General features: G+C 41.4%; 1 protein-coding gene across 1 annotated transcript in view; it reads left to right on the top strand.

Moving 5' to 3' along the window:
• LOC124473714 (CUB and sushi domain-containing protein 1-like) overlaps positions 1-26,882 on the top strand; it is a 386,561-nt gene that overhangs the window by 308,526 nt on the left and 51,153 nt on the right. The window contains exons 49-54 of the mRNA XM_047029350.1: positions 2,727-2,915; positions 11,278-11,463; positions 12,344-12,538; positions 21,570-21,743; positions 21,869-22,042; positions 22,195-22,368. Of these exons, the coding sequence (XP_046885306.1) occupies positions 2,727-2,915; positions 11,278-11,463; positions 12,344-12,538; positions 21,570-21,743; positions 21,869-22,042; positions 22,195-22,368 (1,092 nt within the window). The remainder of the gene's footprint in view (positions 1-2,726; positions 2,916-11,277; positions 11,464-12,343; positions 12,539-21,569; positions 21,744-21,868; positions 22,043-22,194; positions 22,369-26,882) is intronic.

The raw sequence follows: 26,882 nt of genomic DNA, 5'->3' as shown, positions 1-26,882 counted from the left end.
TTGTAGAGGAATAGTTGCCAGGATGTCAGACTTCTAAACTGACTGTTTAATAATGCAGTAGTCCTGAGCCAAGAGGACTAGTACAACTCTGTACCATGCTCGACCCAAAGGACTTGTACACCTCTGAACCAGGCTTAAGATGAGTGGATTTAGACACATCTGAACTACTGTATTAAAACAAATTTAATCCATCATAAAATACTACATAAACATAAACAGCACACCTGACACCACACAAAGATAACACGCAATACAGTAAAATACAGTACAAGGATCACTTAATGTTGAAAACCCATGCCATTCATTTATGCCTATTTAGCCTCCCAATAGCAAAACAAACAAAAGAGTCCCCAGATTGTTTTGTTCTGTGGGTGGGAGCTCTATACCTCCTTCCTGAAGGCAAGAGCTCAAACTCCCCCTTCAGGGGATGGTCGGTACAAGCCAATATGGCCTGGGTCTTCCTTGCGACCTGCTGAACATAAAGCTCAGAGAGCTGGACTTGGTTTACCCCAACGAATTTACTGGCCACTCTGACAAGCCAATTAAGCCTGTTCTTATTAGCCAGATTCAGATTCCCAAATCACACCACCACACAAAATGTCAGCACTGACTCAATAAAAGTCCTATAAAACAGCGTCATCATTTTGGTGCACACCTTAAAAGAGTTCATTTTTCTCAGGAAATTGAGATGTTGTTGTACCTTTTTAGAAATGGCATCTATGTTGGTCTGAAAGCACAGCCTGTTATCAAACACAGTACCCAGATATTTATAATTCTCCACCAAATCAATCTCAAGCCCCTCAATAATTGTGTATTGGGGAATGATTACCGAACTCCTAAAGTCGTTAATCATATCCTTGGTCTTTGACAAATTCAGTTCAAGGTGAAACTCCTTACACCATGACACAAAGTCATTGACAACCAGGCCATGGTCCATATCCCCTCCCTTCAGCAAGCTGAGTATGACCGTGTCATCTGCAAACTTTATGATGTGTCTATTCTCACACTTACTCATGCAGCTATTTGTGTAGAGAATATAAAGGAGAGGAGAGAGTACACAACCTTGGGGTGAGCCAGTGGATGAATGGAGCTTGTCTGAAAGGATACCATTAACTCTCACACACTGTGATTTTTCTGTCATTAAATCTAAGATCCATCCAATAATATTCATATCAAGTTTGAAGTCAGAAAGAAGTTTCTTTACTAGCAAGTGTGGTTGAATACTGTTAAAAGCTAAAGAAAAATCAATTAACAGAAGTCTGGCATGAGTTAGTGGGCCCTCAAGGTGATGATACAAGCTGTTCAGCAGCGTCAGAGACGCATCCTCAACACCCCTACCAGCTCTATAAGTAAACTGCAGAGGATCCAGAAAACCCTGGATCTGCTGCCTAACAGCCCATCCTACCACTTTCTCTAAACCTTCATGAGTAACGATGTAAGTGCTTCCGATCTAAAATCATTTAAGGACTTTGGTTTTGTACACTTTGCGTCAGGGACAATAAATTGAATGCTTCCAGATTTCTGTAATCTTTTGTAACTCCAGAGATTTCATAAAAATAACCTGGAAAACATTGCAGAGCTAATCAGCACAAATCTTTAGTACTTTGCCACAGATCTTATCAGGACCTGGACTCTTCATACTGTTGGTGTGCCTAAACAGTTTTGCAACAAAGTTAACATCAATGGTCAATGTTTGACTCGACGTAGTCTTGCACCTCATCTTGTCTATCTGTCCATTAAAATCTTGTTTATCAAACCTTAAATACAAATCATTCAAACTATCAGCCAATTGGCTATCAGAATTAAACCCTCCAGACTGACTGCCTTATTACCCCTTACATGACAGCCAGTCATCTTTTTCATGCCATTCCAAGCAGTTCTGAGACTATTACTTTTAATTCTGTCTCTATTTTGTCCCTGTTGTTAAACTTTGCTTTCTTAATTTCAGCCCTAACCTCTTTCCTCAACTCTCTCATCTTGGCTATCTCTCCACTATTAAATGCCGCTCTCCGTTGACTTTAAACACTCTTCAAGTCTTTTGAAACCCACGGTTTATTATTTGGGAATATTCTAACTTCCTTGGTAGGGATCACAGAGTCCTTACAGAATGTAATATAGCTACGCAACACATCAGTAAGTTCATTTATGTCATCAGAGGAGTCCAGGAACACTGACCAGTCAGTACACTCGAAACAGCCCTGAAGTGCAAGGGAACTCTCCTCAGTCCAAACCTTATCCAACCTGCTCACGCTGAAGCACAGTCTTGTAGGTCGGTAAAAGATGTACTACATTGTGATCTGAAGATCCAAGCGGGGGTCCACCCACAGATTTATAAGCCTCCTTGGTAGAGCCATAACACAAGTCAACGGTTTTACTATGCGAGTAGGGCATGAGACATACTGATAAAACCCCGATAATGTGCCCTTTAGTTTACAATGGTTAACATCTCCCATAATAAAATTGGGGGAATCTGGGGATATCGATTGCAGTTCTTGTGTCACTTTAAATATCAACTCAGCTGCTGCTTTGGCGTTTGCTTTAGGATGTATATAGACCACCGTAACAAACAATTGAGGGTTAAAGGATTATAGGATTCATACTGACACTCACAATCAACTGTCATATGGTGGCCAGTGCATCACATCACTTACAAAAAATGCTCACCACCGGGGAGATAGAATGCGGATTTCTGATTCCTGTTTCTCCGTCTACTCTCCTTCCCTCAGCTCTGTACTGCAGTATTAATAACCCTCCGGTTAATGGGGGTATTGTTAACCGGACACGGTTGAGACCAGGAAGCAGACTGCAATACTACTGCAATCCTGGTTACCGTCTTGTAGGATTTCAAAATTCCACCTGTAGACTCAACAGCAATGGACTGTACAACTGGGACTCTCCACCACCCCTCTGCCAAGGTGAGTAGGAAATCAGAGAACAAAAATAATAGAAAAATATAGCTGCAAGCAGCGATGCGGGTTCCTCCGCAAAATGACAAAATATTATAAAAATGTACATTGTAGAAGGTCAAGAGTTGGACAACAAGAGAGCAAAACAACTTTATGTTGGGCCAACTACAATAGGCTGAATGGGGATTTGAACTCTTGAGCATAAGGTTACAAGGCAGCCTCTCTATCCTCTCTGCTACACACCAACTGTTGAGAATGGATGAGTAGAAAGGGCCTAGTATTACCTCTGGTCAGCTTTGGGACAAAGGTTAAGAAACGGTTGACATTTGAAAGTGGAATGGCATGAAATTGTGCATGGTATTTCATAATGATGTCACCCTGTTTAACTAAACAGATATTCAAATTTACGACAGGCTTAAAGACTGCGGCTGGATTCAAACCTACAACCTTATACTTTGCAGGTCACTGTCCCAGTCCATTGAGCTACTCTTAGTGTTAAATATGTTCAGTTAGTGTATAAAAAAGTAAGCTGTTTTTTCTGTGGTAAGCGTTGTTAGATTCAGCCAAAGTTTAAACTACTCAAATTCAATCATATTTTTAATTGTTGATGGTACTTCAGAGTGATGTCATCTTGAACCCAATAAGGTTTTAAAACCATCAGTCAAAATGATATTTGATTTATTGACACAAAGATATTGAGTGTGGATCCAATGTGTACATTTACATAAATACACCCCTTTCAGACATTTTGTATTACATTTCTCATTCCATTTCACCCTATATAAAAACACACCTGCCCGCACACTATCCCCCAATCCATGCCGTTTACCTCCCTCCCAGCACAAGTTAAGCCAAAGCAATGCTGTAGCGGACGCATGAATTTAGATGTCGACCAAAATTCTCCTCCCACAATCAAAACACATTGCTCTCAACAACATCTCCAGAATTTCTCAAAAATGGCTTACACCGCTTTCCAGAACCACAGTCATCTAACAATGAAGAATAGCCTCGTTGGCAAAAGGTTTAAGACACAGTGTATGACGATTTCTTTGCCGACATAAATGAATGAAGGCCGACTCTCACTTCCCATTAAACCACACAACATGCACTCTCAGGGTGACCAACAAGATTATTTTAACTAACAAACAACAATATTACAAACATCTAACTGAACGAACGCAACAACTGAAATCCCTTGCATAGCTTTTGTAACCAAACTATTTACCACAAGTCTTGGCGTTTTTTGACATGCCGCACTGCATGCTGGGTACCCAAGAGCGCTGACGCTGATGATCTAGCTGTGCTCCAACTGTGTGATATGACGAGATGCTACTGACGCGTTAAGGTCCCGGCGTCTCCTGAAATGTAACGCATCTTTCTGCCTTGAAGCTGCGTGCGCATCATCATCAAGACCCCATGTATTTGTCAAGATAACATCCAAGCTAACAATTTTGCCAAATCTGACTGCAACTTTGTATACCATATGTAGCCTACTGTGTTATGGTTGTTTGAGTTAAACAACTTGCTTAATGAATTTAATGGCTGTTAAATGTCAAATCCAACTATACATTTATAAAAGAGAGATTTCCAATCAAATCTGAATTATTTTTAAACCTAGAGGTTTAAAAGACAGCCTTTGCCTAAACTGACATGCACCAACTCAGAGAACTGAGTTTGAACATCCATTTACACATTTAGTCTCTATTTTTTACTCTACTCTTAAGGCATAACTATGTTTAACTTAATGTCTGCACCTCTCTGTAACCAACTGTCTTTGGAGTGGGGGGGGGGCTTCACAGGGTGTCAACAGGTGTAAACAAGTTAAATGTAAGACTTTTTAAGACCTTTTAATACCACTTCCAATTGAAATTAAAGACCAAATTTAGGACGGAAATACAAATCAAAAGTGGAAATATACAGTAATCTTCCCAAACACTGATGCCTGTTCAATATGAACAGTATGGTAAAATGACAACAATCGGTTGAGTTTAAGAACATTGACTAAATGTGTGTAATGCGAAAGGATAACACAAAAATGGAATTGCTGTCCTAAATTATATTTTTTATTACACAATGGTGGAGCAGAAACTAGCAATTCCATGAATCCCATGGAAACAAAGGCAAATGTGTGAGATGTACTGATGTGGAACACAAATCATCCAAGAAGCAGTACTTCTCTTGAGTGGTTTTTATTCAAATGACTAATCATTGGATTTAGGTCAAAAGTCTATAACTTGAACTGGTTTCATTACGTAAGACACGAAAAGTCAGCAGCTTGGCATGCTGGGACATGGAAAGGATTAAACATTTAGACTTTCATCAAAGTAAATAATGCTGGTTTGTCCTTTTTCATCAATGTCCTCAAAAATGCAGCTACTGTGTCTGTGGGGTGACTGTCTGTCTCTGGAGGAGCAAGCAGGGCCTGCAGGCAGGGGCAGGCAGGGCCTGCAGGCAGGGGGAAGCAGGGCCTGCAGGCAGGGGGAAGCAGGGCCTGCAGGCAGGGGGAAGCAGGGCCTGCAGGCAGGGGGAAGCAGGGCCTGCAGGCAGGGGGAAGCAGGGCCTGCAGGCAGGGGGAAGCAGGGCCTGCAGGCAGGGGGAAGCAGGGCCTGCAGGCAGGCAGTCAGGGCAGGCCAGCTGGATGAAGCTGTCCTGGGGTCAGGGCTGAAGAGAAGCTGTCTTGTTTCTGATTCTGTCCAGCTAGAGGGGGGTAGTCCAGCAAGGGATCTGTTTTTCTCTCAGCATCCTCTGTTGAACTCTGTTGAGCAGGCTTCTGCATGACCCTCCAGACCTGTAAAAGTGAAGAAAGGATCCATGTCAGTTGTGAAAAATGAAGCTTTTTACATCTACACTTGACATAAACTACAGTTTTGACTGTGAAATGCAGTGGCATTACTTGAACTTGAATCCAAATGTGGTGACCTGAAGGAGACCCGGCCATGCAAAGTCACTCAAAACATTTGGTTCGATTCCAGGCTCTGGCAGGAGTATTTAGCTCTAAACTGGTCAATATATACACATCTGACAAAAGACCAGCTCGACCTTTGCCTGTAAACAGTGATTCAGACTGTCAGAGACCTTTAATTATACTGACCGAGTGAAACTAGCCTGGCTAAAGTAGGTCGCTTTCTCAGGAAAATGACGAAAGAAATAGGCTTGTTTTGAAAGATCCTATATACTGGCTATCTTCAACAGGCTCTTGTCTACAAAAAGCAGCCCTCCCTGACGTTTTAGGAGTAAAATTGAGTGAAAGACAATATTGTTTACACACGGCCAGTGAGCGAGCAGAGTCTGTCTCTGAGGCCAAATCAAAACAATATACCCCCGGGACGCAGTCTCACTTTCCACAAATCACAAAAATAATCGGAGCATCTGGCTAAAACCACAATTCCCACATCTCCTGAAGGATGCCCTCCTCGAAATTTTTGGTGTCGACCCAACTGTAAAATGGTGAACTTATGAACATGACGCGACCAAAACATGGCTGCCGCCTAAGCCTATGCGGTCTCCCTGGCGCATAGGCTTATTACAAAGACTTTCACGAGCCTAATCAAATTTCTGAGCCGACAGGTCTGTGGGGAATCGCTTGTTCTCCTAAAAGCTGCCCTCCTCTACCTTTTTTATGAATTCGCAGAGATGCTACATGATTCAGTAATTACACAGAGGGAAAAAGCTAGCTACTTTTCGAGTTCGGTTTTCTGTCACTTCAAACTCACGATCTAAAGGTCTCAAAGTGCTCTAACCTTCACCATAATTCAAGAGTAGTGTACTTTCACGAACCCAATCATTGATTCTAGGTTAAAATGAGTAAAAATAGGACTTACCAAACGTGGCTGCCTCCAAACTGGCTATCATGCGATTCCAGTTGAAAACAACAATGGCCGCCGAAAATAATTTATATTCGTAACGGTGAGCTACGATTGGAAGCGAAATGAAACAGGAACAAAAGACCAAGGGTGGGGGCTTGGTCAGCACACCATTTCCAGAAAGAATGTGTGTGCTTCTCGACAAGCTTGCGCGTGTGTCAAGTAGGTTGACAACTTGTCCGTCTTTGCGCTTAATTTTCAATATGCAACATGCGGAACAAGGGGTGAAAATACTGTGCAACGCAAAGCGAGACAGGTGGTCACCCTAGTGTCAAGGAGCTGGATGAGCCTGTGACAATTTGGAGCGCTGTGGAGCAATTCAGTTGAAATCAATCATATATAGACATACCAAGGTAAAATAGTTTATGGTACTTCAGAGTGATGTCATCTTGAACCCCATTATGTTTGAAAAACCATGAGTCAAAATTATATTAGATTTATTGACACAAAGATATTGACGCAATGTGTACATTTACATAAATACACCCCCTTTCAGACATTTTGTATTACATTTCTCATTCCATTTTAGCCTATATAAAGGCATGTATTCTACACATCTGGAACACATTTCAAGTCGATTGGATCTATGGTTCATGAGGAGAAGGGTTTTGAAGGTTGTACCAAATTTGGACAGTACAAGAAAATTCATAAGTCTGACAATATGGGTCCTTGAGGCTTTTTTGTTCCCCATGAGAAATAAGGCATGTATTCCAATTTTCTGGCATTTTGGAGTAATGGGGCGCTGGGGAAATCACGTAGACTTTGGGCGTGTTTTATAGCGCCACCTATGGGCGCACATGGGCCACTAGCCGTCTGGGAGTAATGAGTAACCTTTTGTATCATTGGGCCAAATTGGAAAAAATCGGGTCCAGGACTTTTTGAGCTATTGGGCCATTTAGCGGAGAAATATAATAATAAGAATACTAACAAAAACAAAAATTATAGCTGCAAGCAGCAATGGGGTGGCCAAGCAGGTCAGATGACCCAGAAGAAACTTTCGACATCCTCAGAAGCGGGTTCTGAGTACACGCAGCAAGTTTGGTGTGAATCCATCAAAGATGTGCTGAAATACGACACAACTTTCTGTTTGGCGGCTCTGCTGCTGTTTTCGATTGGCTCTACCGGACAAACGGTTTCGAAAATCTAAAATAATTTTGATAGAGTGAGGTGATGTTTGATAGTGTAAACAGATAACCAGTGACATGACAGGCTTGTTGGCTTTGGCTGGATTCGAACCTCTTACGTTGCCCTTGCCAGGACACCAACTTATACGAGGGAGCTATTACTGTGTTCAGTAACTGTAAGGGAGTCAGATGACTGAGCGGTGAGGGAGTCGGGCTAGTAATCAGAAGGTTACCGGATTGATTCCCCGCCATGTCAAATGATGCTGTGTCCTCGGGCAAGGCACTTCACCCTACTTGTCTCGGGGGGAATGTCCCTGTACTTACATTTACATGTAGTCATTTAGCAGACGCTCTTATCCAGAGCAACTTACAGTAAGTACAGGGACATTTTCCCCAAGGAAAGTAGGGTGAAGTGCCTTGTCCAAGGACACAACGTCATTTTCACGGCCGGGAATCGAACCAACAACCTTCTGATTAATAGCCCGACTCCCTAACCGCTCAGCCATCTGATCCCTGTCAGTCTTTAAGTCGCTCTGGATAAGAGCGTCTGCTAAATGACTAAATGTAAACGTAACTGTGTAAAAATATTTGTGTGGCAATCGGTTGTCAGATTTGGCCCAAGTTTAAACAGCTGTAATTCAGTCCTATTTTGACATGTCAAGGTAATTGTGGTCTGAAGATAATCTGTGCCAAATTTTGTGAATATTGGATATATTTTGTAGGAGTAGGGAAAAAACGTTTTATTCATTCATTTCAAATTGCGGCCGCATCAATTCAGCTGGTATCACAAGTTAACATGTCAGACACGGGATCACCTAAGATATCAAGAGACAAAGGAATCACTTAAATAAGACAAACAAATCAACAGTTATTGGTCAAAACACAATTATGCCTATTGTAGCACCCCCTAGAGGTCAAATGACACTACTTGTTTCGGACCTCTTAATAACAGGGTCCTGAGTCCATACACCAAGTTTGGAGTCAATGCATCAAAGATTGGCTAAGATAAGACCTCACTTCCCTAGTGACGGATCAGTTGTTGAATTTGATTGGCTGTAACTAACAAACGGTTGCGAACATCAAAACTCAATGAGATAACTTTTGTGAGGCTTGGTCTGAAGATGATCTTTGCCAAATTTTGTGAAAATTTGACAGCCAGGAAAGGTAGCGAAAAAACGTTGTATTAATTCATTCAAAATGGTGGCCACATCAATTTGATTGGCTGTAACTAACAAACAGTTGTGAAAATCAAAATCAAAAACACGTTAAAAAGTTACTTTGACCCATTGGTGGCGCTAGGTGGTTGGAATGGGAGACATGAAACTAGGTGAAATTGATGAGGGGACTAGTCCCAAAGAGTGTGCCAAATTTCACAACTTCTGACCATACGGTTCTAGGGGTTGCCTTAGACTCCCATGGCGGAAGAAGATGTGTAATAATAAGAATAAGAAAAGGTAGAAAAACTTTAGGTAGCTTCGCTGCTTGGCCACCAAATATAGTCGCAAGCAGCAATGAGGTGGCCAAGCAGGTCAAATGACCCAGAAAACATGTTAGACATCCTCAGAAGAGGGTTCCGTGTACATTCAGCAGGTTTGGTGTGAATCCATCAAAGATTTGTCGAGATACGACCCAAATTCCTGTTTGACGGATTTGCTGCAGATTTTGATTGGCTGTAGGTTTTGAAAAAAAAAAAATAATCTGAACTTTAGTGAGGCTTGGTCTGAAGATAATCTGTGCCACATTTAGTGAAGATTGGACATTTTGTAAGTTTATTGATTCAAAATGTCGTCCGCATCAATTCAGCTAGTATCACAAGTTAACCAGATTACAATATATCACGACACAAAGAAGTCTCTTAATTAAAGTAAAAAAAATCTACAGTTATAGGCCAAAACACAATTTTGCTTAATTCAGCGCCCCCTAGAGGTCAAATTACACAAACTTGTGGATCCCTTAAGAACCGGGGCCCAGAGTCCCTGTACCAAGTTTGGTGTCATGTATCAAAAGGTGCGTTCGACATGGACTACGGCTGCATGAAACGACCGGCGAGAGTAGCCGCTTGCAGTCGGGGAGGAGTTGAAAACAGCTCTGTGAAGTCGGACATTCCAGCTTCTCGTGGTTTGCTGCGTTGATGTCAGTCATGGCCGATCAAGCGCTGTTTGCTTACTTTACTTTATTTATAATTTTACTTAGTCTTTCCGTTAGTGAAGATGCTGACTAAAACCCTTTCTTCAAAACATTTTTAATTCAATTAAAGCCCGTGCAGTTGCTCTTGAGAAAATGAGCTCGGCTACACAGCCGGCAGTTCTCGAATCGATCTCACGGGACTTTGATGGCGACGTCACAGTGACGTGTCCTCGGCGCCGTCTCAAGTCGGACAAAAAGTCTACCCAGAATTCACTGTTTCGAGTCAGCCGCCTGCAGCGCCGCATGAAGTCGGGTCATGTCGAACGCACCTAAAGATTTGCTGAGATATGACCTCACTTCCTTTTTGACGGCTTCGTTCAAGTGTGCAAAAATGGCAGAGAATCTGTATAACTGGAAATGGCACCATTGAACTCGCCCAGGAAATCCAACAATACCTCTTTTTTTTTATGAGGCTTACGGTTCAAAAGTTTACTGATTTCTGTGAAACTTGCTAAATAAACATTAGCTAGCTATACTATGTAGCCTTTAAGCTAAATATCTATACCTTGTTAGGCCGATTTGGTCGATTGTGTAAAGTCAAACCTTTTCAGTTATGGAGAGGAGTATAGCCAGCTAGCACTAGCAATTTTTTTAAGAGGGGAATTGATGGTGATGAGGGGACTGTCCCCAAAGATTGTGCCAAATTTCACAACCTTTTACCATACGGTTCTTGGGGCTGCCATAGACCCCAATGGGAGAAGAAGAAGGTACGTAATAAATTTAAGAAGACGACACAATAGGTCTGGCCACCAATAAGGAGAATAGAATGAACAGAGCAGAAAATAAGAAAATTATGATTTGAGTGGGATAAAGCTTTGTCAGTAGTTTACAACAAGTCTCCTCAGTCTTAGACAGTGTGAAATTCCATGAGAACATTCTCTAGTAACGAGTTGGCTATATTCTGTGATAAGTGTCTTTGAAGACTTTGAAGTCTGTCATTGAGTCTTATGTAAGGGTCCTGTTAAGAAAATAAAATAGAACTTGTAATGACTGCTAGGCTTCATCGCACTGTCAAATCCATGACTGACTTACAGAGAGGCAGTGCATCAATAAAGACAAATAGCAGGTAACATGCACCCAGCCCAGTTTATTGTGTGGAAGTGCTATTATACTAACCAGTAGCTACTATACTGAATAATAGCTGCATCACAGACAAAAGGCTTGTGACTGTACCTATCCTGTTCTTGTCTCTCACAGCAATTTCATGTGGAATCCCAGAACCTCCCGGCAATGGTTCTTTCTATGGTTACCAGTACACTGTCGGTAGCCAGGTAACCTACCAGTGTAACCATGGCTTCCGCCTGGACCCCAGCATTGCCATGACAGCTGTGTGTTTGGAGGATGGGACCTGGAGCAACGCTGCACAGTCACCACAATGTCTTCGTAAGAATACACCCTTTTAACTTATTATTTTACTGAGTTACTATGGCAATATGGCAAATGTTACTTGGAGTCTGTAAGACAATGTGATGCTAAATATTTGTTTGTTCAAATAATTACTGTATAATCCCACAGCATTGACCTCTATGGAGACATCAGGTCTACCGTAGTGTTAGACATGTTAGCCTTCCCACATCTCGTACCTTGCTTGGGAACTTTTGTCCTGCAGTCATGAGAAGATAATGCTGATATATGCTTTTGATATAAGTTAATGTAGTTGGAGTGTTTGGAGAAATGTCATAACCACCGTGACATTTTAAGATACATATAGAAATAGAAAAGGTAATTCACAAGATGAATCTTCTCAAGATTTCTTTGTTGTTGCATTTTTTACCAACCATAGTGTGTAGTTTGTTTTGACCGTTAAATGTGTTGAAGAACTTGTACCTGCCCTGCCTCTTTATTAAGTTTTGAGATTGAACTACCTTGATGAAACAAACTGAATTGATACCACTCTATGGTATCGAATACAAAGCTAAGCCTATGATATCATTCTAACCCTTTGATGAACATATAGTGGGATACAGTTCTCTGAATAACAAGCAAATCAAATGATAAAGTTGCATTGGGTACTGTCATTACAGTCCTCACACAATTTCATAAAAAATGGAAAGGCTGCAAAGGAACTGTGCTGAAGACGAATCAGCAAAATGGATGAATAAAAGAGATATATAAGAAAGTGTCCGGCCTTTTGTGCTAGTCTTTGTCTGATCGTTTTGAAACGAAGGCCAGGGTTACAGTATTCCATTAACTGTTCCCTATCACCCACTCCACCATTCTTCTCCCTATTCTCTCTTTCTGTCTTTCACACTCACTGCAACAGCCATTCAATGCCCTAGCATCGACAGCCTGCTTTCAGATCACATGACGTGGAGGCTGCTCTCTGGTTGGCTGACGGAATTTGGGGCACAACTTATGCTAGGCTGTGCCCCAGGCTACTACCTGGGGGGACGGAGGACCATCCATTGTCAAGCAAACGGGACGTGGTCAGGGTTTGAGGAGCGCTCCACCTGCAAGAGTAAGACAAGATAAGATACAACATACCCTGGATATACCATTCAGAACTAAAAGCAAACCGCTTTAGACAGGATAATAAGCCACACATTGATGTTATAAATGCCAGTAGGTTAATGACACGCCTGCCAAGAATGAGTCATTTACAAAAGCATAACTTTATGGATTGTAATTCAGAATTGGGTGTTGCTGTCAGACCCATATCTGTAATCCACAAAGCAGAGTGCAGTTTTAGAGACTAAACCATGGCCAGCCTGACCCAATAAAAAAAGGGTCCCCTACACTATTTTTTTTAGGGCCCCCAATAACCCAAGGGACTAACCACCTATTCACACCGGACGCTTCTGTGGCACGTTACGGTCAAGCCCCACTATACGCGCATTGCACAGCAAATTCCGCCTCTTCACTTTATATTGGACGCGAGCAAATCCACTGTGCAAAGTAAGCGCACATACTCGTGTGATCACTGTAGTCTTTCAGAACTACAGATTTCCTACCGCTCAACATATTTATTCAGAGGCGTTGTTAAACAGAAAACTCTACTGGGGCACAGGCCACTATTCATATCCCCTTTTTCTCTAACAAGCTTGCTGCGCACAATGCACTACTCGGCTATAAAAATTCCCCTTGCTTAACCCACTATACATCAGTTCAGGGACGCAAGTTTGATATCAGCTTTGGCAGGTATTTTTTTCCCATTCCTTTCAGCACAAATACTGTTTTTTTTTTGTTTAATGTAATATTGTTTTTATGTTTTAGTCAAAATAAGATCGGCAGGCCTATCATTTAGAAACTATCTGTAGTTTTGTAATGTTTTCTTACATTACAAATGTTTCCTACATCATTCTGACTTGTGTGCCGAGTCCGACACCTGGACCTCTGCGTGCGTGCTGCAGTGGCTATTTGGCAAGCTCAGAAGAGCACGCTGGCATGGAATTATGCGTGCATCAATTTGTATTTTCGGTTTAACTCTTTTACAAGCGTTGATTGGGATACTGCGGATTATCAATCTAAATTAATGCACTGACTAATAAAATAAATTGTTAAAACTCAAACTTTAGATTTTACTGGGGCACAGCAGATTTATACTGGGGCACGTGCCCCAGTAAAAAGGGTCACCTTTGCATTTATTCATTTATCTTTTGTGGGCCGGACTGGTCTGATCTAGATAGAAAGAATGGCAGTTTGTCAAAAGGTGTAAGGGCACTCATCAATTATCTCTTAAATCGCAAATGGAAAAAGTTAGCCGTCCTTCATTGGATATATATCTACTCTTAAATACCCATTTTTATTCTTTAGCTTTTGGAAACTTTTAATTGTTGTTTTATAGCATAGTTCTGCTATGCACTATGTACAGAACTTTGGATCAATTAGTATTGTGTTAAATGTGCTTTATAAATAAAGGTTTTTGTTGTTGGTAGACTCTGACTCTGTCTCTGCCAATTGTTTTGTCCTCTTCAAATAATTCCTTGACAATCTCTGTTGCGCATGGCAAAAATCGAAGTTTCTGCAATTGTATGCCTTTTTTTTGCTTTGGCGATTTTGTCAGCAACTGTATATGATATTTTTTCCTTGCCAGTAGCAGTGACTTCCCTCATCTCATTTTGGGAGAGGGTAAATGATTTTGCCCTGCGCTCAAAAAATGCCCTGGGCTTGTTGCGGTATTGGAGATGAGTTGTCTGCAAATTAGTCTGCTTATTAGTTTGAAAGGCCTCATGCATTTGTTGGCAAGGACTTTGGCGCAGAAAACGCACTGTGCTAGCCTGGCTCTGCCCTCCTAAGTACGTCATTTTGCTTCTTTACTAGGTCTGGGATTTTGGTGTATTACTCGGTTCTTGGAAACAAAATTTTTATAGGTCCAATCAGCGAACAGATGGAGTGGCTGAGAATGATGAAGATGTTGTGCGCTAGTTTGAGTTGTGGTTCAGTTATGGCGGCTGAGAAAGATGAGAGCGAAGCTATTCGGTCCGTTGTGGCAACGCTGCTGGATATACAGAAGTTAAAGCTGGAGCAAGAACAATCCTTGCTGAGTTTTGTTGGTGGCCATGATATTGTGGCCCTCCTCCCCACAGGGTTCGGGAAAAGTTGGATTTTCCAGCTAGCTCCGTTAATGGTGAAGGAGTTGGCAAAGGCGAACGCTAGCGATTGGTTATGGCAGATCTAGAGTGGCTCTGGGCAGATCCAATAGTTTTAAACTTCAACAAAGTACCCGCCTTCAAGGACTCAGGTGGCTGAGCGGTTAGGGAATCAGGCTAGTAATCAGACGGTTGTTGGTTCGATTCCTGGCCATGCGATATGACGTTGTATCCTTGGGCAAGGCACTTCACCCTATTTGCCTCAGGGGAACATCCCTGTACTTCCTGTAAATCGCTCTAGATAAGAGCGTCTGCTAAATGACTAAATGTAAATGTACATGTATGTTAACGATTGTCAATGGAGCGATCCCAGACTCTGTACAAATGAAATGTACAAGAGTCTGGTAGGACCAGGCTAGCACTGTGCTGGGGGAAAGACTCTTTGCTACGACAAAATGAAACTAGAGGGTAGCGCGCTGCAAATACACACAACACAATCAAATACATAAACGCGCTGCAAAAAGGAAAACACGCAAACCCTGAAAACAAATGCAAACAAAAAAACGCTGCATCCAGATAACACAACGGAAGTGCTCCAGGCCAGTGGGAGCCTAAGTAGAAGAGCATGATTTTAGAACCAGACAGGGCAGATGAGAAGTTTGTTTTGAATAGGACCAAAATCGAAGTTAAGAGGCGACATAAACAGATTAGTATTCATTTTTACATGTGCCCCTATTTGACAGTTTTTCAAAAGACTTACTTCTATGTTGGTCCAAACTTTTCATATGCTCTCTCTTTCTCGCTCCATGGGGCCAAAAATCAAGATGTTACACTTGGCTTTCCCCCTAGAGGCCTGGAAAGCTTCCGTTGTGAAAACTGGATGCAGCATTTTTGGTTTGCGTGCCTGCGTTTATGTACTGCAAAGTTTTTGTTTTGCTTTCGTTTTTTCAACGCGTATTTGTAGCTTGTTTATGTATTTGGTTGTGTTGTGTGTATTTGCAGCGTGTTTGCTGAATGCTGCATATGTGTTGTCTAATTAATGAAGATGTTTTCTTAATTTGCTTGTGTTTTGTCTATGCATGTATTTTCTTAGTTTGCAGCGCGTTTGCATGTCGGCCACCGTAGATAATGTATAGAACGCCGGTCATTATCGGGAAAATAAGCCCCGACAGGGCGAACAACAACCCGACGCGCGGCAAAGGGGTTTTGTTTCGCCCTGAAGGGGCTTATTTTCCCAATAATGACCGGCGTTCTATACATTATCCCGCTTAATACACGGCTACTTGCCAACAAAAATAACTTGAAGGGGTGATTGTGAAATAGCCCCAAAAAACTCACTGTTCCTTAAGGTCTCCGAATAGGGTATGTAACATTGATTGGGCTGAAAATGGCCCGGGTGCTGTTCTATGCCCCCTGATAGATCCGCAGAAATGTTCCCGGGAAAAAACACTAGCTTTTCTCCTTTATGGTATGCTCATTAATATTTAGATGAGCTGCGCACTGATTGGTTGGGTTTCAACGAGTGAAGATGCAGAGCAAAAACGCAACACGGCCAACAGTACTCACTGAAACAAATATATTGAAATAAAAACGTGCAAATAAATCTATTCGATCTACACAACACTGGTTTCAACAGATTGTCTAGATATCATTTGAAATGATAACGTTAATTGTTTCCACTTCTTTTGTAGAAGCAAACTGGATTGACTTTGGTGGGTAGAACGTTACAGCTAAGCAAACTATATTGTGCTTCAGTTAGCTAACTCTAGATATCTTGCTGAAAAATAACCTGACAAAGATCTGGATCAACATGCATTGTGAATTGTAGATTAACATGTAACACGTGTTATTTATTCAAATGACACACAGGCAGGAACATGAAATAAAGCGTTAACCCCATTGCCAATAAACTACATTCTACCTATGCTCTTGCGTTAGCAGGCTAAACTACTTTACATGCCTACAGTGTAGGTGTTTTTGCATTCCTTGCAAATCAGCGTTGATAAAAAGCAGATGAGCGAGAGTCTAGCTAACATTGACTCGGCAGGCAAGGCTGATGAAGCTCTAGCGTAGAAGATCCCTGTGCAGTTCGACCCTCAATCACACATTTGCTAGAACCATTTCACCAAGGACGGTTTTGAAAACCTGGACAATGTAAAGCAGGATTTGCTTTGAAGCTGTTGCTGAGAAAAGGGGCGTTCCAACCTTAGTTAAGTTACATTTACATTTATGCATTTAGCAGACGCTTTTATCCAAAGCGACTTCCAAGAGAGAGCTTTACAAAGGAGCATAGGTCACTGATCATAATAACGAGGTAGTCCCAAACATTGCAAGCAGCCAAAACATGAAGCATACATTGTGAAAAATCTAAACAAGTGCCAGAGGGAAGACCCATAAGAGCATGCAGTCATACAAGTTACAAATTAAAACAACATGCACCACAAAAAGTGCAAGACTGTACCTGTAGAAGAACAATCAACAGTAAAATATTTCACAGCGAGTACAAGAGTTAACTTCGTTATAACTAACATACAAAAGCAACAAGTCACTCAATAGGAGTCATTGTGATCCTGGAGGAAACTAACATCAGGTCCAGCCAAGCATTCCTAAGTGCCGTTGTACTCCCGGAACAAGTGTGTCTTGAGCCTTTTCTTGAAGGTGGGGAGACAGTCAGTGTCCCTGATGGAGGTGGGGAGCTGGTTCCACCATTGGGGGGCCAGGCAGGAGAAGAGCTTGTGTTGGGACCGGGCGGTCTTGAGCGGTGGGACCACCAGGCGGTTGTCTGTAGAAGACTGTAGGTGACGGGTGGGGGTGTAAGGTTGCAGGAAAGACTTGATGTAGTCGGGTGCAGTCCCGTTCACTGCTCGGAAGGTCAGTACCAGGGTCTTGAATCTGATACGGTCGTTGATGGTTAGCCAGTGGAGAGAGATGAGGAGCGGGGTAACATGGGAGTGTCTGGGTAGATTGTAGACCAGGCGGGCTGCTGCGTTCTGAATCCTCTGAAGAAGGCGGGTTGCCGTGCTGGGAGACCAGCGAGCAGCGAGTTGCAGTAGTCCAACTTGGAGAGGACCAGTGCTTGGACTAGCAGCTGGGTGGAGTGCTCAGACAGGTAGAGAGTGAATCTACACGACCGGGAGACTGCAGCAATGTGGGCCGTGAGGGAGAGCTCGTCATCCATGGCGATGTTCATCACAACTGCAAGCAGTAGGATGATTTTGTCGATACAGTTATTAGCAATGCTAACATATCGTGTATCTAGCACCTGCCTTTCTCCAGTTCTTTCAAATAGATGATCTATACAGGCATTTGCAATAGTCTAGACTGCTATTCGTTTTCTCGGAAGCTTCCCTTCTAATGCCAAATACAGCTAGTCTAGCTAAAGAAGGGTTGTCAACTTTCTCAACCCCAAATGAGGGATACTTTCTTTTTCTGCACCTGGCGCGCACCAACAGCTGACCAACAATAACAGAAATCGCAAGCTTTCATTAGCCATAAACTTACTAATTTCAGTGTAATTTTGGCAAACCACTAATAGTTACTCGCTTGGATGTATTGTTCATAATAATTCAATAATTACAAGTTTCTCCATTTGACACACAATAACCAGTGGCCAGTTCACACACACTGTCATAAACAAAGCAACAACCGTAGCAACGTCCCATAGCAACGTTTGCGTGAGTTTTTTCCCGTTTAATTGTGCAATTTACATAGGAAAGACGTGTCAATGGACTTTGAGGTTCACTGTATGTCCATTTTACCCACTGAACTGTTATTCAACTGTGACAAGGTAAATTCGGTTCGGTGTAAGTTTTAACACATGCCAAAGTGAATGTTTCCTCAGATTCATCACTCAATATTTTCAATGACTTTCAATCAACTCAAGCAGAAACGACACCAAAATCTTACATCACAAACCAGCTGAGCTGAGAAATATGACAGATTGACGACTCAAAGTCGGCTGTGAACAGCCTTGCGCCGTTCGTAACCATTTGGGGCGCTTTACAGCCATTGTGTCCCAAGCGTTACGGCTGTGACGCAACCAGGTTAAGCCTGGAACACACTGGCTGCAAAGCACCCGGAATTGCTACGATTGGCGCAAGGCTGTTCACACTAGACCCGCATTTCTCTGCGCCAGTGACCAAGCCTTTCGCCTCCCCTGAGCTTTCCTTTTTCACATATAAAGCTGACATGGTACATAAACACGGGATAGGCTATAAGAGCCGTCGCAACAGCATCCCAACATAACATGGCAACATTTGGCTTTTTTTTTAAATAAATAAAATACATGCTGTGGGTCATACAGTACAACTCCATGAAGACCTAGGCTACTTCTCAACTTCGATGATTAACTTTGTGTCGTCAATCTTCCCAAATTTCTCAGTTGGTTTGTGATGCAAGGTTTTGGTGTCTTTTCTGCTTTAGTGGACTTTTATTTTGTATTTTACCTTATGGCTTGGATGAGTCATCCATCAAAAATAGAAAAGCTACCTATCTCTCGCGAACCTGCACGGAGGGTTGCGTCAGAGCCCGTTTAAGGAGAGCCTGCCCACTCCCTATTAAGCCCCATTGTACCGAATTTTGTTGCAGTTCGACACAAGTTCCACTGGGAGTGATCACGGTCGAGTGCAAAATGAATGGGAGTCTATGGAGCTAAACGGCTAAATTTGTCTCTTTTGCCTGATTGTCGTTGATGAATATCAGATTTGATTGTAGTTTTGCATGTTCAACATGGATTACAGGTCAAAAGTTGAATGAACGAGTACTTATGTCCTTTCGATTTCTTACAGGGTAAGTTGTTGTTGCCCATAACGCGCTAGCATTCTGCTAATGAATGCTGATTGGTTAGTGAAGGACTGACTACGACCAGAGATCCCGCTTGATGGCATCTGAAGCAGAACCAGAATGTCAGAGCATTAGCAACATTAGCAACAATATTAGCATTAGTATTTTTTTGCCTCCCCTTTCGAATTCAGAATTGAAATTACTGACAAAAAATTATATCCTGAGAAAAGTGGATTTGAGGGGTATAGCTCCATAGACCTCCATTCATTCTGCACTTGACCGTTAGCGCCCTCATATAGAATTTGAGTGGAACTGCAACCAGTTCAGAACCCAGAAGTTTCCCGAGAGTAGGAGTTCTCTCTTTATTAGACATTGGCTGTTTATCAATCCGAAGAACGCTGAGAACGCAAGTCTTCTTTTGAAGAATGGTCTTGCAAGGATGCAAGGACGTAGAATGAAATGAGATGGTTAGGGTGTCCTGGATTCGCAGTATTATGATAACACTGACTAACTACAAAAACTAGATAACAAAGCAAAAAAATTGTCCCTCTACCTGAAATTTTACGTTTTCTGTAACCCTTGCTAACTTACAGTACCTAATGTTAACTAGTGTCTGCACTGAGATGCCGTTTCATCAATAAAATAAGAACATTTTCAGCGACTACACTGACTATTTCTCGTCACAATTTAATTCAGATGCTAATTAAACGTACCGTTTAGCTGAAATATGAAAAGTAAAAAATTACAGTTGTGAGGTTTGTCCGCCTCGCTTGACATCTTGCAATGACTTCTGGAGAATCAGAAGCGTTCTCGCTGGTCAAGTCACCATCCGATGCATCCTCGATAAAAGGGGCGGATCAAGAACATTTCCGGGTATTTTTGGCGTTCTTGGTGACTTGTGTTCTTTGGATTGGAACTGTACTTGGGCAATGAAAGATGACGTCAAACGAGTTCGCAAGAACACAAGAACGGAAAAAAATGTGTATTGATAAACAGCCATTCTCTGGTTGCGTATTATGGAGTCAAAAAGGTTTTGCTATCTATAAAAAGGTTTTGCATCTGTAAAAACATCGTTGGTCAAAAATATTTCGCATAATACAAAACTTTACAATGCAAAAACTATTTCTATAGATGCCAAACCCAAGTTAAGTGAAAAATTTTGGCCATGTCAATATCGTGCCAAATTATTAGCTTATCAGTACGATGCTTGTTGACTAGCCAATCAGAATGCTGCCCATCGACCATCCAATAGGCCTTTATCACAGTCCGCAGCAGCAATGAACACATGTAGGTTGTCTACATCGCTTCAAAATATCCCTCACACCAACAACGTTTGTAAGATTGTCAAAAATCATTCTCAAATGAACATATCCAAACTTGAAGAGAAGTTACTGAAAACTACATCTGCAACTATAAACGGCAAATTACCAAGGCAACCTTGATGTAAAATGTTGTTTTGTAATCCTTAAAAAAGATAAATTACCCACAGTCAAACATGTAATTTCATAATCTAAATTTTCTTTCAAGAATGAACTGAGTTTTTAGTTTAAATTGTACATAAAAATACCCAAACCTGTAAAAACGTGCATTTGATGTTGGAAAATCAATTTGTATTGAATGTAAAGTTTCAAACTGAACAGAATACATGTAAAACATTTCTTTATTGCATTATTATTGTTTTAATGAGTGCTTTAAAAACGGATTTAATACAAATATCTACAAATAGTGACTGCACTGCACTGTCACGCACTGTTCACTATTAAAAGGTTCAATGTTAAAATGTCTCGTTCATTTATACAATGTTTACAATATATATATTTTTAATATAGGTTGCTTTCAGAATTTAATTGATTACATGAACGACAAGAATTATGAACATTAGGCTACTTCAGTCTAGCCTGGCTCTGCCCTCCTACGTACTTCCGCTCAATTTTGATTTAGCTTCTGTACTAGGTCTGGCCATCAGGTACGCAAGTCAGATGTCTCCGGTAAATTTTCTACTGGCCAATCAGCGAACAGAGAGAGTGGCGCTAGTTTGTGTTGTAGTTCCGTAATGACGGCGGAGAAAGATGCGATCGACGCCATTAGGTCCGTTGTAGCAACGCTGCCTAATATCCATTTAGTGAAAAATAATCTTTGGCCCTATTTACTTTGATTGTTTGTTTGTGTTTCCTTTAGTTATTTCGTGCGGAGACCTGCCATCCCCTCCTTATGGCACCAAGCTGGGTACACTGACTACATATGGTGCCACCACCATCTTCATGTGTAACACAGGATACACTTTAGTAGGGTCCCATGTCCGGGAGTGTAGTGTGAATGGACTTTGGAGCGGCACTGAGACAAAGTGTCTAGGTAAAGTCCACTGGAAACTGAAACTTTACTAAATTACATAATGTTGGTACTTCATAGCACTAATATCTCTCCATCAGCAGGTAACTATGATTCTAATGATTGTTTCCCACCGTCTTCCCTCCTAGCGGGTCACTGTGACTCCCCTGACCCTATTACCAATGGACACATCAGTGGGGACGGCTCTAGTTACCGAGATACTGTGGTCTATCAGTGCAATCTGGGTTTCCGCCTCATTGGGACATCAGTGCGTATCTGCCAACAGGACCACCGCTGGTCTGGACAGGCCCCTGTCTGCGTCCGTAAGTCTACGTTCTCCTTTGTCCGTGTCTGCTCAGTCTGACTGTTTGATGTTGAAAAGGTCTATTACTGGACAGATTTACACAGTCATCTTCACACATACACACACACTGTGTAGCAGACCATGTAAATCCCCTTCACCTTGACCCTGCAGCCATCACCTGTGGCCACCCAGGCAACCCTGCCAATGGGCGGACTAACGGGAGTGAATTCAATCTGAACGACATGGTCAACTTCACCTGCGCTCGCGGCTTCCTGCTTTATGGTGCTTCCAGGGCACAGTGCCGCATCAACGGACAGTGGAGCAACACATTGTCAGTCTGCAGAGGTACACAATTAAATGCAAACATGCACAGGTAAAGCCCATGCTCTTATACACAATCACTCTTGGCCATATACAAAAGAAGTATCAAAAAGGCTTTGTAATTGTATGTCGGGGTAAGGCAGAAACTTCCAGAAATCCCTAGACACCAACACACACACATTTGCAACATGTTTAATACAGTACACAAACACACACACACACTAGATGCCTTGAAAATATGTGACGCTGAAAATGAAAAGGGGTGGGAAAGGAGCTCCAATGAAAAGGGCCGGTTGTCGGCCAACTCATTTCTCAGTTTTTTACAGATTGTGAAAGTGCAGATGGTAAACTTTCAAATAATCTCATACATAGAAATCTGAAAATCGTTGAAAAAGATACGCATATCTAAATGTTATAAACCAGGAAAGCTCTAGCCAAGATATTCAGCTTCAAAGATTTAAAACCTTTTCACACTTTAAGACAGGTGAGATTGTTTTGTGTTAATCATTAGAACCGTTGAGTGCCGGTTATTTCACTAAAAAGAAAACAATATTCACATTCAATCAAATTCCAGGATCCTGCTTTGTTGACTTATCCTAGGTGTGTGATTTAACACCCAGTATTATTGTACTGACTACACGGCCCTATTATGGTTCAAGTTATGTGTTAACTTGTTTGTGCAAATCGTATCTTCCGAAAACAACTTGAAAGATGTATTCACGGTTTACCAGGTCAAACAAAGAAAATGTTTTGCATTTAAGATAATCGTATTGTCTGGGTTAACATCAACTATCTAAGTATTACTTTGCAATATGTGGTAGGCCTATAATTAAGGGGCTGTGATATTGTGGTAAATATGGCTAGTGCTTCGAGACAACCCCCAATTCGTGATGAGTAGCCTACATTCGGGTAGTGTCTACGGTAGGGATGGGCATAATTAATCGATGATCGATTATCGATCATTAAGAATTTCAACAATGACATTATTTGTTCATCGATAAAACTAATGCGTGTTCTGTTGCGTCGTGTGAGTCTTGAAGGAATGCAATGGATTTCGCTATGTGGCAGCAATTAAACATTTGACCAAACAAAGCCAATGTTTGGAAAAAAACGCCACAGGCCTACTTAGTTACCGGCGAGTTTCCATGTATTTAAAAAGTAAACATGAGGAGGTCACGGCGAAGTGTACTGTGAGACCATTTTGGACTTAAAAATTACTTTGTTTACTGCCAACACTGCAAAGCTGAGTATAAATACAACTCCTCCACGACTAAAATGATGTACCACTTGAAGAACGTAGGCCTACATCCGACCCTGGTTAGTGGCGGTGCATTCTGCTCTCGGTGTTAGCACGGAGGAGCTGAGATGCACAACGAGCAGAGAAAATTACCCCACGAATCTGCAAGTCCATCGAGATGGATATGCTACCCTTAAGTATTGTTGAGGGCGAAGGTTTTTATGAAGCTTTGTAAATTAGCCGGAAAAAAAACGAGGGTCAGTTGTGTTTGAGCACTGGCTTCTAGCTGTCGGCTCTGCTTCTAGGAGTTACAGAAATAGTTGTTCTTCTTGTAATAGCTACAGATCTCAATGCGGAAACACGCTCAGTTTGTTCTATTTTCACTGCATTTTAATATAGCCTATAAATAGTTAATTTTAATATAACAATTTTAATGATTAATCGAAAATCGATCGTTAATTCTCCCGACGATCGATTAAGACAATTTAACCGAATGCCCATCCCTAGTCTACGGTAACCATTTGTTTTAGATAAACCAAAAGAAAGTGTTGCCTGAAGGCCAAGGTAGTTAATACATTTGTGACAGAATTCCTCATTTTTCCATGTGCTTCAGAAGCTCGCATTGTAATGCAACGGACTACAATGATGGATGTGTTTTTGCTCGTGGGATCGAATCCCACTTCATGCGAGCTAGAGAATCTTTTATTTTCTTAGCTTCCATTTATTATGTTGTGAATGGCTGTAATGTAGCCTAGTGCTCACTACAATTGATCAGAATATTAAATAATGAAATGAATTGATTTCAAAAGATATAGCGAAGAAACATAGCCATACACGAAATAGCATAGGAAACAAATAGACCCATGTTGTGTTTCAAAGGGTTATGCATATTTTGATCGTATTGTCTGGGTTAGCAGCGACGTTCTTAGTATACACTTTTAATATGTGGTGTCAGAAGGAGCTGTGATGTTGTGGTAAATACTGCTATTGCCTTGAAACAACCCCAAATACGTGATTAGTAGCCTACATTCGGGTAGTGTCTATGGTAAACAGTTGTTTCAGAAGAAGCCAAATCAAGATGTTACCTGAAGGCCAAGGTGGTTAATAAGTACGTAACTGATTTGATTACCATCCATGAGCTAGAATAGCTTGCAGTGTAAAGCAATGGACTTTGCTGTACTACGTGTTTTTGCTCTAGTGCAATCGAATCCCACTTCATGCGAGCCTGCAAATATTTATTTTGTTTCCATTTATTTTGTTGTGAATGAATGTAATGTATTGCGCACATATAATTTCATATTCGCCGCAGCAAATATGAGATCCGACTTGAAAATCGCGAGTAATATAATATACAGTTTGTGAATTTGTGACGAATCTGGTGATAGAGGTAGACTGAAAGGTAAACGCTCAGCTGGGAAACCAGTTAGTCTGGAAACCAGTTGGGCGATAACACCGGCAACACAACAAACATGCTAAATCACCTTAAACGGCACCACCCGATAGTGAATATCACTGCTACAAGAAAAAAACCTTAGTGCAAACGCAGCTGACTTCGGCATTCAAGCAGCCTCTCCCTAGCAATTCAGATCGGGCCAAAGCTATAACAACTGTCTGAGTTTTTATAGCAGCGGATCTAAGCCTGTTTTGTTTATTTGAGAATATTTTAGAAGCAAATTTATTACCAGGCAGCACTTTGCAATAGTATTCTATTTTGTATTTTATTTTCATACTTTGTATAATGTTACAATAAATTGTTGGTTTACAAAAATAAACACGCAAATAAACTACAAGCAAATTTAGGTTTTGCATTTCATTCCCATACTGAACCAAAAATTAACCGAACCGTGACCTCAAAACCGAGGTACGTATCGAACCGTTATTTGTGTATCGTTACACCCCTACTGTGTAGTGGGAATTTCTATTTCACCCATTGGGCAGGTGTAGACTTTAAGGACACACATTTTTTTATGTCTCAATGGGGTCTTGGAGCATGAATTTCATGAAGTACAGTACATACTACTGTAGTTAATAAATCTATAATGGATGTTGACTGTTGCCATGATCCATCTATCATGTCCATGCCATGTCTTCTGCTCAGATTGCCCTGACAGTCTAATTGGAAGTAATATCCCAAGGTCTATTAGTCCAGCTAAAAAGATACAGCTGTGGTTTTTGATTTTAGTTTGAGCTCAGGATAGAGTTAGGATAATATAGGCAATCAGGGACAATGTAACATTCATGGCACTGGTTAGGAAGTTTTATGAAGGCAAAGGAAGCAGACATGGAGGAGATGACATACCATGTCTCCCCCCCAATATGGCCCCTACTGACATTTCTTCCTAGCACCTCTCCACCAAAGAACTTATATTGACAAGAAGTAAAAGCCAATAGAACGCTCCATTGCAACACCAGTGCCCAGTAGCAGCGCTACATTTCCGCCATTTTGGAGTGAAAGCGACTCGGCAGTCCACTAGCTTGCTGTTGCTTTTGGCAATATCAGCTGCTTTGTTAAAAATAAACTGAATGATGACAACACAGAATAACGTAATCACTAGACTAGTGATCATCAAATCCCTTTTAACCGTTTATTTCACAGACAAGTCTTCCACTTTTTTCCTCAATAAAAGTTTGAAAGAAAGTTTAAAGCACATTTTCTATTGCGCTGATTTGGCTGTGAGATTCGCTGATTTTGGGTGTCCAAGATATGATGGATTCTGATCTGTTTCAAGAGTCTAGCCATGTACAGGGCTCAACATTTAAGGCTTGTCCGGGACAAGTGGATTTTTTGGTAGGTCAGGTCTGGAAGAGAAATATACTTGCCCCACATTGTCCCGCATTTCAATAGCGGCTCCCTGATGCCCGAAAATGCTATACAATTAATACAGCCTCCCTGAAATTAGTTTCTGCAGGTTGGGATCCCTTACAAAAAAGAAGTATACTGCAAGTTTATTTTGTAAGTATACTTAGTATAAAAAGTATACTATTATCATGTTACTTAAAGTATACTAGCTGTGCACTTATTTATATACTATTTTTGTACTAAGTAAACTGAATTGGCCCACTTTTGAATACTGTAAAGTAACCTGTGTAGTGCACTTTCAGTTCATGAAGTATACTTCCTAAAGAGCCTCAAAGTATACTTTGCAATACTTTCAAGTGCACTTTCAATTAATGTAAGTACCTCAAGAAGTAAACTTAATACCTGTAATTTTACTATGACTTGCTAATAAATTAAAATGTTTAGGGGCCCCTCAGACGCCTCAGATCTTGCGTCACATGGCCAGAACGGGGGCCCTCACAA

This window comes from Hypomesus transpacificus, chromosome 11 (assembly GCF_021917145.1).
Source record: "Hypomesus transpacificus isolate Combined female chromosome 11, fHypTra1, whole genome shotgun sequence".
NCBI classification, from domain to species: Eukaryota; Metazoa; Chordata; class Actinopteri; order Osmeriformes; family Osmeridae; genus Hypomesus; species Hypomesus transpacificus.
This window is presented reverse-complemented; position numbering and strand designations above follow the sequence as displayed.